Consider the following 13,026-nt stretch of genomic DNA (forward strand, 5'->3'; position numbering starts at 1 on the left):
TGTCGGCATGTCGGGCTGAATGGTTGCACAGTGGGCCGAGACAAGGACGTTGTGCTGTTTATGAGAGGTGCTCGGCGTTTGCATCCACCCAACCGCCCTGTGGCACCGGCATGGGACCTTTCTCTGGTGCTTGAAGCTCTTCGATCCCACCCATTTGAGCCCCTGGCATCAGCAGACCTCAAATGGCTCTCACTGAAGACAGCGTTCCTTTTGGCGATGGTTTCAGCAAAGCGTGTGGGTGAATTGCAGGCTCTCTCGGTGGCCGAGCCCTGCTGCCGGTGGAATCCTGATGGGTCAGGTGTCACACTGTGGCCTGACGCAGCGTTCATTCCTAAGGTGTCACTGGGGGCGGACGGTAACCAGCCACTCCATCTTGCTCGGTTTGATACGGGATGCCCCTCCGAACCACTGTGCCCTGTTCGTGCCCTTGAGGCATATATCAATGTCACGGCATCCTTTCGAAAGACAAATAGCCTTTTTGTTTGCTACGCTGCCTCACGGAAAGGTCAGGCACTTTCTAAGCAGCGACTGGCACACTGGGTTGTGGATTTGATCTCCAAGGCTTATGCCTTGCAGGACCAGCCTCTGCCGACAGGAGTGAAGTGCCACTCTACAAGGGGCATGTCGACATCGTTTGCTGCCATGACTGGGGTGCCGTTGGATGTTATATGCCGTGCGGCCTCCTGGAAATCACAGAGTACCTTTACTCGGTTTTACAGGGTGAATGTGGCTGCGCCTCATCCCCTTCAAAGAATTCCGGAGCAGCATACATCTACAACATGTTAGGATAATATTGCTGATTCCTCGTGACCTTGTTGACATAAGTCATCCAGTGCTTAAAGCACCGCCTCTGGCGGTCAGTAGGGATGAAATAGAACGAAAGTTACTGCTGTAACTACGGTTCTATGAATCCCGGATGACCGCCAGAGTGCTTGGTCCCTCGGAATCTCTGCTTTTCACGAGAAGATTGAGGGATTGAACGCCGGGTGCCACGTGACTATATAGAGTCACGTGGGTCCCCGGCAGGTCACAGGTGACTTTGTTGTCATTAGTACTCGACCTGCGCATGCGCAAGAATGATCATTCAGTGCTTAAAGCACCGCCTCTGGCGGTCATCCGGGATTCATAGAACCGTAGTTACAGCAGTAACTTTCGTTCTGCCTGGTTCTCTAATTGATAACTAAAACTGGTCTTCCGTCTTTCTAATTTAAAACCTTGGGAAAGGCTTAACCTTCACATCATTATTTTCACCTAACAATACAAGCATTATTCAAAAAGTAGACTAGTTGTGCTGTTTTTAGCCTTCACAAATGATCATTGAGTGTGTGTGCTGTACCAGGGGAGCAGGTTCGCTGCTGATGCTGCACTCCACCGCTGTCTGGTTGAGGGCCTTGGCTTTGAGGAGGGGGCGCTGTGGCTGGGTGCCTGTGGTCTGGTAATGGGTCAGAGCGCTGGGGCTGTCTCCTATGCTGGTGTGAGCCCACACAGCCACCTCATACATCGTCCCCGAAGTCAGGTTTTTGGCTGCAAACACAGCGAACAGCAGACTGTTTCAGATATACTGTACTGGCACCATTTATTGACACTCCTGGTTAAAATGTGTGGAATTCTTTCATAAATTCATCTTTTATTAAGCAGCATTATATTACACTGGAAACACGAGAATCCCAAACTTCTGTTAAGAAAAGGCTGTCTTTAACAAAATGACACCTGTGACTTTACCTAATCCTCTTTTTACTTGTATGGCGGCACTTCTACTGTAATATTTCACGAGGTTGGAGCATCCAGAGAGAGTGATCTTTGGCCCTTCCCCTTTGCATTCCCGGCTCGTCTCTTCTGCTCTCTTCTTCAGGTTTAGGTCGAGGGACTAACATGGCCATGGAAGAAGGCTGATTTTGTGTCTGGCCAACAGTTTCTCTAATTTGGCCACCAGGTTTTGATCATGTTTCAACCTTTCAACAAACACGAACATCAGGTCTTATACTGAAAGCATTTTCATTTTACTTGCAGAGGTCCCTAGATGATCATTTTAAATGTCCTTTGCCAATATTCACAAAGATTCTTGGAATTCTCTCAGAGAGCTCATATTACAACCTAAAGATTCCTACCTAGGAGTTTTAGCTTAAGAGCGATTCAGATTGCTGCTGAGAGCGACTCTGATTAAGGAGATGACAGGAAGGAGCAGTGGTTGACCCCATTGCTAGGTGTGACGCTGTCTTTTAGGAGCTGAGATTGGTTGATGGTACAAGAACAAAAAAAACAACAACACAAATGTGCTCCTAGTAATGCAAGAAGACTGGATTAAGAAATGTGTCATGATTTTTTCTAAAATGACGTCAATAAGAGCTACTTTTAGTTTTAGGACTCTTTGTGAATACGAGCACAGGCCTTTTCAGGATTTTATGTACTCTAACAAAGTTCCCAGGACATTTGGAGGAGAACCAGGCCAACAGAATCAGATACCCCACTGTACTTCGAAGTAGGCATAAGGTGTTTTTCCACATATCTGTTCTTTGCTTCACATCAGCTCCACCTAAAGCTCAACGCTGGTCTCATCTGACCAAGACACTCAGCTCTGGTTGAACAGTTAGTTGAATTAAGCACCGGACAACCTGCTTGCTTCCAATCCTTCACGCGCCAACCCACTTTTTTTCGGACCTACCGGCTGCATAGAGGCTTCCTCTACTGGCCACCGGACTCTCGAGAGCCGAGTATTCATGCGAGTGCTGCTCAAACAAGCTGAAGGAAGATAGCTTTTTCACTTCACTGTTTTCTGTACTTCTGAGCTCTTACCATGGGTATGTACACTGTTTATTGAAATGTTTTAGTGATCATTAATTGAGCTGTGTGTTTTCTTGGACAAACCTGGCCGGCAATAGTGTTCTGCTTACCTTCACATATTTTATTTTATTTTTTTCTCCAAAGTAGATGTGTTTTATTTGCCATAGTGTCTTTCTTCCTGTTTGACTCACGACTTTGCCATCAAATTTCTGCGTAGCTCCAACCAAGGTAGATCAGGGGCCTAACCTTGGTTGGAGCTACGCAGACAGAGCAGCAGAGAACCACAGGTAGCCTGGCACCATTCAATCAACCAGATGTAATTGCTACGACTCTATCAATTTGGATCCGGTGTGTTTTGGACTTTTCTCGACCTCCACATTATTATGTTTGGGGGGTTAGGAGAGAAAAGGATGTTTTTAAATGTGTAAATAGTTATGTACCTGAAATAGTTTTGTGATTAGTAAACATAATAAAATCATGGAAACAGGACATGAGGAGTAGTAAATGGAAATAGTTTGGCAGAAAAATGCAGATCCACCTTTGGTCAATCCCCCTTTTCTAGTGTAAAATTATGGAATCCATTACCATCTGACCCCAAGAAAATAACACAACTCAATGTTTTTAAGTTGTGTATAAAAAATGGTCTGAACACCAAGTGTGCCGTTTTCCATTTTATCTGTTAGTCATACTTAAATCTGTGTGTGTATGAATACATGTGTATGGTAGTGTGTGTGTATGTGTGTGTGTGTGCATACTGTATCTGCATGCTGGCGCACACGGACCTACATTGTTACAAATGTCTATTCTCCATACTCTGATGTTGACTTTTGAGGGTTATTTTGTTTTTATTTTAATTTTGGAGTTTCATTTCACTGGTTGTAATATTTGAAAACTCCATATTTTCTTAAATCTGTTTTAATTCTGTAGGATAACTGGGACAGGGACTCCAAATTAGCTACTGCTAGAAACCTGAATACATAGCATCTACCTCTTCATAAGAGACAATGCAAATACATCTGGAACCGTTAAATAAACAAATGCAAACTTGGTGACTCTTTGGTGCATTTTACCAACAGTGAGCTTTGCGAGGTGGCAATATAAAAATATGGGTAAATGTCCAGCCTAAAGGCCGGTGGCTAAGACAACTCTACCTCTCCAGATTTATTGTCCAGTGAAACAGAAAGCCTTGAGTTTCACTGTATACCTTTCTAGATACTGAGAGATACTTAGGGGAATCAATAATTTTGTTAAAAAAAAACATAACATGAGATGTGTTTTCCACAAAAAATACATTTTGTATATGTATACATATACAAAATGTATTTTGTTGGGGGGAAATTAATTCCCCACTTCTTAAATTATACCCTGGATTTTTTTTCCAGTGTGAATTCTGCTGCAACAAAAAAAACAAATGTATTATTTAAGCCTACTGACTCATCTCTACCTGGTTGCTAATCAATGTATTTGGCACCACAAACAGCACTTTCAGTTAAAAAGAAGAGAGACAACATTTCAGAGCTTTACCTTCAAGCTCTCCCTGTGTGACGTTGTGCTTTTGACTCTCTTTCACATGAGAGTCAAACTGCCAGGACAGAATCACAATGTAATACTTGAGCTGGAAAAGAAAAACACAAGAGGCCCATGAAACTCTGTACACAGAACGACATTCACCTGTTCAGAACCTGGAGGAAAATGAGAGAAGCTCTTACCTCAGAGCGGGAGCTTAGGCTGAACGACAGGTTCATGGAGTCTGAAGAGATGCCGGTGGCTTTCACCAAAGGAGGAGGCAGAGCTGCAGCAGACAAAGCAGGCATCAGAAACCTTCTACTATGAATCCAACACTGCTTAGAGTGGACTGAGTTAGATTTGATGGTGATTGGCTGCAGGGAGTCCATTAAAAAGTGTTATAGGACACCTATGAAAAATTTACGGTCAAATTGTCTGATTGTTCTAAATAATTCTGCTGGCTCAAAAGTTAACTGATAAGTTGACGCTGGTTACCCAGGCAACACGTCACAACGAAATATATTACATAGTTGTACGGCTTTTAACTGTGAAAAAAATATATTAAAGTATTAATAATATAATTAATATTTATGTCCTTCGTAAGTGACTATGGTATAGGCGGGATAAGTCCCTTTGAGGTGTCCATTATCAGAAATAAATGGACACCTTGTCAGGTATTATCTCATACACACACATATACTTACATATACATATACATATATATATATATATATATATATATATATATATATATATATATATATATATATATATATATATATTAGATATATATCATAGACCTATATATATATATGATATATATTATGATATATATATATCTATTATATCATATAGACTCATATATATATATATATAGATCTATACTATATATCATCTCGATACTATATCCTCTCTCTGCTCCTCGACTATCTCTATCATCTATCTCCGCTATCATTCTGCTTCGCTCTCCGCTCTCATCTTCTTATCTATCTCTCTCCTCTCTATCGCTCTCTCTCTCTTCTCTCTCTCGCTCTCATCTCTCTCTCCTCTCTATCTCTCTCTCTCTCTTCTCTCTCTCCTCTACTCGCTCTCTCTCTCTCTCCTCTATCTCGTCTCTCTCTCTCTCTCTCTCTCTCTCTCCTCTCTCCTCTCTCTCTCTCTCTATACTCTCTCTCTCTCTATCTCTATATACTCTATGATCATGATTTAGCTGTTAGTAACCAAATATTAGGTTAAATTTTGTAGTTTATCTAAGGTCTTTAGAATAACAAAATCACTTCAACAGGACCTGTATGGCAACATGAAATAGGCTTAAAGCATTATAAAAAAAATCAACACACCATTGCCTTATCTAATGAAAATGCTGATACAAAGTCATTTCTATCTGTCTGGAAAGGGTAACAAGCCCATTTGAAGACGTTGGGACTCAGTGAAAGACATTACCTACAGAGAAAACCACGCTACAGTCTAGAACCTTCCCAGGAGTGACGGGCCTACCAACATAACTCCAGGAGCACCTCGGTCAACAAGAATGAACCCCAGAATGTCTAAAGCTCTGCAGACCACACCTGCCTTAGTTAGGGGCAGTGTTCAGGATTCAACAATAAGAAAGAGAGACTGGGGAAAACTGGGAGAGCATCCTGACCAAAACCACTGCTGACCAAAAGAAAAACAGATAAAAGAGTCGTTCTGACATTTCTAAAAAAATATATCTTGATGTTTGGGAAAATATTCTCTGGAGAAACAATACAAAAGAGGAACTGTTATACAGCTAGTAGAAATTTAACAACTCCTCAAAAGAACAAACGTGCTGCAAACAGAGACCAATAAGAATACAGAGTCTAGTCTATCTGCTAGAACAACACCTATAAGGCATGGGATGTTTGTAACATCCTAGGCCAGCAGATGGCGGTGTTGCATAACTTTTAGAACAGAGTGCACCCGATGCCTTCAGAAAACATCAGCATACCTTTTTTGGGGGTGATGGATTTAATATCGCTCCAGTTCCCAACACCTCGACTGGTCACTGCAGCCACCTAGAAAACATACAACTCCATATTCAGTGAAGGGGCAATATTAAAGCGCGTTTCTTTTCATCTCTAAACCAGGTAGGTTCCTTACCCTGAATCTGTACAGAGTGTTAGGCTGCAACTCCTTCACCTCAGTGCCGTTTCTGGTGGATCTTTGCGATGTCCAATCAGGAACCCCATCCTCGCTGTATTCAACCTGTTATCATGGAGGCGCAAGTTCAAGGCAAAGTAAAGCAAAGCTACAATCCACACGTTTAATGCTCTTTCTTTTTTTCTGGAAATCAGATGATGGACAATGGTTAGGTTCTAATGCTTTGACGGACATGTAGTGGAAGCCTAAGAATCACTATTTTCATTTGGATAGTAAACTACTAACTTTGTGAAAGAACTTGCAGCATGTGTTTTGCCTTTATGGCTTATAGTGCTTCGAATAAAAAAAGCAATCATTGAAAATTGGACTGCAACCTGTGCATGGTAACAATGCACCCTCAACATTTTCAACCTTTAACACTATAGGGACCAGTGGAGTGCCAGAACTCGGTTCCAGGTTTGTGACTACTTGATAGAGATGCATCCCAACAGAAATGCAACTATTCAATTTAATTTTTATTGTTATAGTGCCAATTCATGAAACATGTCATCTCAAGGCACTTTCCAAAGTCAAGTTCAATCATATTATATAGATTGGGTCAGATTATACAGATTGGTCAAAAAATGTCCTATATAAGAAAACCAGTTGATTGCTTCAAAGTCCTGACAAGCAGCATTCACTCCTGGGGAAGCGTAGAGCCACAGGGAGAGTCGTCTGCATTGTACATGGCTTTGCAGCAATCCCTCATACTGAGCAAGCATGAAGCAACAGTTTATCACTGCAAATACCACTGATATTTACACATGTTGGATGTTAAAGATGACTTTTAAAGTCAACTTAACTTCCAAATTGACGGTTAAAGTCTGATTTCTAATTTTACACAAACCAGCAGATTTTTCTGACCTTGAACTCAGAATTTAAGACTTTCATGTACAAATGACACTAATCAATTATTTCAGGAGGGCAACTGTTGCAGGGATTCCAGCAGTGAAGCTTTTCCTAACAACCCTTAAAGGCTGGAATGAGAGACCATCGTGTCTTCTGCAGTAGATGTGACTTCTGACAGGACTGAGGAAATATGAGGGGTTAAGTCAACACTTCTCACCACTTTTCTTTTTAAAGAGGTGACTTATGAGTGAATTCACTAGGACTTGCTAAATTCAAGCCATCAGATTGTGACTGAAAACTTACGATGTACTCTCGGATCAGGCCGTGTCCGTTGTCAGGGGCGTTCCAGGAAACCTTTACTGTCCCATCCTCACCACTGTCACACGTCAGCTGCAGGTTTCTGGGAGGGTCGGGCACTGCTCCACAACAACACATATGGAACCATCAGACAAAATTATACGAGGAGATGCACCGAGAAACCGGCTGGTGACTGGAATCGGCTGATTTATAGGTCAGTCGACGATAAAGGATGACCGGCTGGCCATAAACTATTTATGCGATCAAGGTGATTTTTCACCATGATAAACTGCAGTTGGTCGTATGACATTTCGCCACTCTCTCTCTCTCGCAAAAAAATCCACGCTGACAACAGAGCCAATTTTCCCCCGGCAGCAAATAGGAGGAGCGTCTACCTGCTTGACTGCTTCTCCTGTCTGTTCAACTCACTGTGGCAGAGACGGTACTTCTGAGCGAGTCACGGTGCTGTATGTAATGTGGAAAGCTGGACAACCTGTAGCTGTGTCTGGATGACGGTCGCTTCCAGCGGTACTTCCGTCTGTCCAGGACCCAGCATGAGGAGCTGATGCCCCCCACTGGACGGATTTCCCTTCGGGACACCAACTACAGGTGTCTTGGGTCAGTAAATTCATCTTTGATCAATAGAAATATAGCCTAATTGTATTGTCTGATTATGTACAACACAAAACGCTTTTTCTGTTTAAATAAACAGACGAGGAGAAGCTTTAACGTGACACAAATTGACAGAAAAGTTCAGATTTTTGAACTCGAGTGAAATTTCGCCTTGCTCTGTTCACCCATTTTGTGTCCCGCATCGTTCGTAACGTCTAGTTCCAATCGCAGACCGTTAATCCACATTTAAATCACTCACTCCAAACGTCTCGTTTGAGTATGGTGTGAACGCTACATTAGAATTTTTACTTAACATGGGGGATTTTCAGCTTAGAAATGTGGATCCAGGGCTTTTACATCTAGCTTACTCCACTGAAACGTACTCCTAAACTGCAGTTGTCTGCAACACGTTATAGCGACGGATAGCGTCTGGATGTCCATATTGTGGGTTGCAAAATATTTTAATCATTATTATTTCTTAGCTGCTTTACATCACGGCAACGTGTTTTGCCCTTAATAATGTTATTATTACAACAAATGCCTGTTTGGAAATGATGTGAAACAGGTCATCTGGTGTAATAAAGAGCTGACAGAAAATGCTGTACAAACCTTCGCATTTTGGTTACTTAAACTTTTATCACTTAAAACATTCTAAAGAAGCAATGAATAAATAAATGTATTTTCTAGTATGCAAAATCTAAAATTATCAGGGACTTTTTAAGACAAGAAGTGGAGAGGATTCATTTTAAGACTTTTTATGACCTGTTAAAGAGAAATCCGAACCAGCTAAGATCAGAATCAGCAGTGGTTAAAAAGGTGTGATTGGTGCATCTCTAGTGCTGAAATAAACTACAAGCAGAATAAACTACCCCTGATCATTAAGCGCTAAAACTTCCTCATCTCAAGCCTAAATTAGGGTTCAAGTTTTTCCACAGCTGCCAAGTGTGGCGCCTTCATAGAAATCTGACAACACACGCATTTGAAGCATGCCGCGTGAGTCACTGTGGCATTAACATAGAGGTAGGTCATGTGAGACTCACGTCCCTCAGGCGTCCTGATGGTGATCGCCTCGTTGGTCTTGTGCAGCTTGTTGAGGCACTGGGTGAGCACCTTCACCTGGTAGGTGGTGTCTGGTTTCAGCACGGTCAGTCTGTAGCTGGTTTTGTTGCTGTGGGTGTCCATGGTGGTCCACTGCTGCGTTCCCACCAGCCTGAACACACAACAACGCACGAGGCACCAGGCCATGAGGTCAGAGCGTGTCTACAGCTCTGATGTGGGCAGAGCTCAGTAACATGGCGAGCCGACGGCAGAGGTTCGCTGGAGAGGCTCCGCCGCGCTCACCTGTAGTAGACGAGGAAGTAGCAGGAGTTCACAGGGAGGTTTTTGGGACGGGACCAGGTCAGAGTGACGGCTCCAGAGAAGTCTGGGGTCCACTGGAGGTTCTGGATTTTGTAGGCAAGGGTGTCCACTGGGAGATCAAAGGGAGATATTGGAACTGTTTATTCACGTAGTGCAATCCATAAAAGAAACCAGCAGGTGGCAGCACTACACTACTTTAGGCACAAACTATTCCCTACCAAATTGCCCTTTGGATTGTGTAAAAACCAGAAACCTACTGGTGCAGTTTTCTTCATCGCTGTGATCGGAGCAGTCCAGGTAGCCGTCACACCTCTCGCTGTCCAGCACGCAGGCTTCCCCGTCGGAACAGCGGGTCCCATTGATGCAGAACAGAGGCTGCCGGGTGGCTGAGGACAAACAAAGCTCCTCCATTAGTGCGCTGTTATTACACTACCTGTTCGTGTACACTCTGTCTGCTCTGATGTGGCTTCAACAAGCAATGCCATCTGAAAATCTGAAGGCAAAGTCATGTCTGAGGTGTAGTTTTTAGAGGAATTCTGAAAACAAGCTGCAAAAGTCTTAAATAAACCACAACACATCCTGGATCTTCACATATCAAGAGGAGTTCAGCAGTAAAAGGAACCTCCAGCTGATGAAGTGTGATGTAAGATCCAGCAGAACTAATGGAGAACGGGGAGCTCTGCTTCTATTTACAGCTGAGGACGAATGCAATTTAAAAAACAAACGGTTTAATCCTCCGACTCTGAGAGCAGGACTGCTACACGTTTTTCATTTCAAAATTCCACAACTTTCAAGACTCAGGATTCAGTTTGTGATTTTTATACCTATCTGAAGATTTGGGGATCAAAAATTATGTTATATATGTTTGTCACAACAGATTTCTGATCTCTAACTGGATTTCACCGGAATCTCAGATAACATTCTTTAAAGCGCAATTTGCGAACTTCGCTACTTTTACATTTTTTAAAAACTTCCAAAAAGTGGCCCTTCTGTTGCTTTTGTGGCATTTTCTCCAGAGCCAGTAAAAGATGCACCGGTCCAGTTTAACCTTGGGTTGAAATGTACCCAAAGGCCAGTTGGTGAAGTAGTTACTGTTTTATTTTGAATGTGTGTAGACAGTCAGTAAGCTGAAACCAAATCCCTGCTGGATACAATTGTAAAAATATATCTATTTTTTTATTTCACCTTAAGTTATACAGTTGAATCTGTTTGAGACACTGGCTCATTTTCGTGAACGTCTTGTTTTGATAAAGTATGCCATCTGAGCAGAAATCAGTGAGTAAAACGTCTGCATGTAGCTCACAGAGACTTACGGCAGTTTGCTTCATCGGAGGCGTCCTCGCAGTGGGGGTGGCCGTCACAGCGCAGCCACTCGGGGATGCAGTGGGGGGGCCGGTGACACTGGAACTGACCCTGACTGCAGCGTCCAGGGGATGGAGGGGGGGCCGGCGTGGGTGCTGGGGCCGGCGTCATGGAGTTATTAGCTGCTGTCAGAGGAAGAAGAAGCACAGAATGTTCCAGATCATTGGTTTGTGCTCACGCCCGGCACAAACCAGTACTGAAGCAGCTCATACAGCTGCCCCAGTCGCTTGGCAACACACTTACAATCCAAGAAGTTTCTCTGATAAAAGCGGGACTATTTCAAAAAGCCCAAAACGCTTGTTTCCTCCTGCTCCCTGCTTGGATGTCTTCTCCTCTGCTTTAAGGCAGGGGAGAGATTATTTGTTGCTCAGCGATGTTTCCTACAGCCGTGAAGCCAGAGGTTAAGCTTTAGTTTCACTATTACCATCCCCATCATTTCTGACAACCAACTCCTTTAGCTGAAAGTCTTAGAGTGTACAAACACTTAGGTAATATTAGGCTCAATATAACCAGCAGATAGTGTTAGCTACATAGCCTTGTAAAAGTGTTCACACCCTTTCAAATGTCCACATTTTGTATAGCAATCTTCTTTTAAATTGGGATTTTATTGTCCAACTGACAGTAGTGCCTACTATGAGCTTAGAGGAAAATGATACATAATTTGACTCTTTTTTACAAATAAAAATCTGGAAAGTATGTTGTTGTGTTTGTACTTATGTCCACAGAGTACAAACGTTGTAGATCCAGGATTTGCAGCAATTACAGCTTCAAGTCTTTTCAGGTTTGTCTCCTCCATCAGTTTTTCACATCAAGAGGCTGGTGTGAAAACGTTCCTCCAGAATTGCCCTGTATTTAGCCCCATACATCCTCTCATCAACTCTGACCAGGTTCCCTGATCCTGGTGAACAAATACATCCCCACAACACGATGCAAACACTGCCAGGGTTTCCCCCACCGTATTATAAGACTGGCGGGCCGCCATGCTTTACTCCCCCCCCCTCCCCGCCAGGCTAAGTGCCGTTTGTTTACTTGAAATGCTCGATGTTCTCGATGTCTGAGAGCAACATAAAACGTCAAAGTTCCCATCTGGGAGAAAACGTCCTTACACTATCATGCTAGCTTTTATTAGCATGACGCGCAGCGCCCCTGCTTCGAGCTGCATCACGCAACACTCCTCACGCATCTCCCATAACCCACCAGGACAACTATTGCCAGGACTACCCAATTTTCTGGGGGGAACCCTGAGCTGCCATGCATCTCTCTGGAGATAATGTGTTCAGGATGTAAGTTTTCCTCAAAATACTGTTTTGCATTAAGCTGAAATGCTCAGTTTTGGTCCCAAGTGTTAGCTGGTTCCTCTCCAAGGGTCTCATTAATAAAACATTGCATAGACTCCATACTGAAAGTGTACATACGGCAAAAACAAACAAAAACAAAAAAACCTGAAATGCCGTATGTCACAAAATGTATTAAATCATGTGAACGCAATTTCCCCTTATAAATCACAGCTAATTACTGCTGCAAGGTCTTCCAGCAGTGCCAATGCATCCACTGCGCAGCATGTTTGATAGTTTACAACAATTAAAGTAATGGCCTCCCACCTTGACACAAATTATCTGTTAATCTGTGGTTCACACCACCCTGGTGATCATCAGAGAGAGGAATATCATGGTAGAAATCCCCCATAAATTATCATTTAGGAATTCTTATGGGAATTTTTGTATTTATTTGAAGGGTCCTTATGTATACTTAAGTGTCATCAGCATAGCATGAATAACAGTGGGATTTTCAATGCTTATGATGAAGTCAATCTATGATTACTGTCAGATATGGAGTGAAATTTAACGTCTGAGAGGAATCGTCACGCAGTCTGGCTGCAATTCGCCTCTTTACCATCTGTGTGAGGATCTCTGCAGCTCCTCTAGAGTTACCTCTGGCCTCTAGGCTGATTCTCTGGCCTAGGCAAGTTCAGGTGGATGGTTATATTTTGGTAGGTTTGCAGATGGGCCATTCTCTTTCAATCCATCGTTAGGGTTAGGGATTGAGCCGATCGCCATGAGACATTCAAAGTTTAGGATTTCGTTTTCTGACTTCATCCTG

The 13,026-nt window shown here is 42.9% G+C and overlaps 1 protein-coding gene across 3 annotated transcripts in view; it reads right to left on the bottom strand.

Moving 5' to 3' along the window:
• The window catches only part of sorl1 (sortilin-related receptor, L(DLR class) A repeats containing), a 117,245-nt gene that overhangs the window by 16,700 nt on the left and 87,519 nt on the right, over window positions 1–13,026 (bottom strand). The window contains exons 32-41 of one of the 3 annotated variants that reach the window (XM_036150341.1): window positions 10,878–11,048; window positions 9,822–9,950; window positions 9,547–9,673; window positions 9,246–9,415; window positions 7,600–7,712; window positions 6,409–6,513; window positions 6,257–6,323; window positions 4,491–4,573; window positions 4,306–4,396; window positions 1,337–1,524 (exon numbers count right to left, since the gene is read on the bottom strand). In XM_036150341.1, the coding sequence (XP_036006234.1) occupies window positions 1,337–1,524; window positions 4,306–4,396; window positions 4,491–4,573; window positions 6,257–6,323; window positions 6,409–6,513; window positions 7,600–7,712; window positions 9,246–9,415; window positions 9,547–9,673; window positions 9,822–9,950; window positions 10,878–11,048 (1,244 nt within the window). Of the gene's footprint in view, window positions 1–1,336; window positions 1,525–4,305; window positions 4,397–4,490; window positions 4,576–6,256; window positions 6,324–6,408; window positions 6,514–7,599; window positions 7,713–9,245; window positions 9,416–9,546; window positions 9,674–9,821; window positions 9,951–10,877; window positions 11,052–13,026 lie in introns of those variants that run through there. The other 2 variants (XM_036150340.1, XM_036150342.1) reach the window with 2 other exon arrangements.

The sequence above is a fragment of the Fundulus heteroclitus genome, chromosome 18 (genome assembly GCF_011125445.2).
Source record: "Fundulus heteroclitus isolate FHET01 chromosome 18, MU-UCD_Fhet_4.1, whole genome shotgun sequence".
In the NCBI taxonomy this organism is placed as follows: Eukaryota; Metazoa; Chordata; class Actinopteri; order Cyprinodontiformes; family Fundulidae; genus Fundulus; species Fundulus heteroclitus.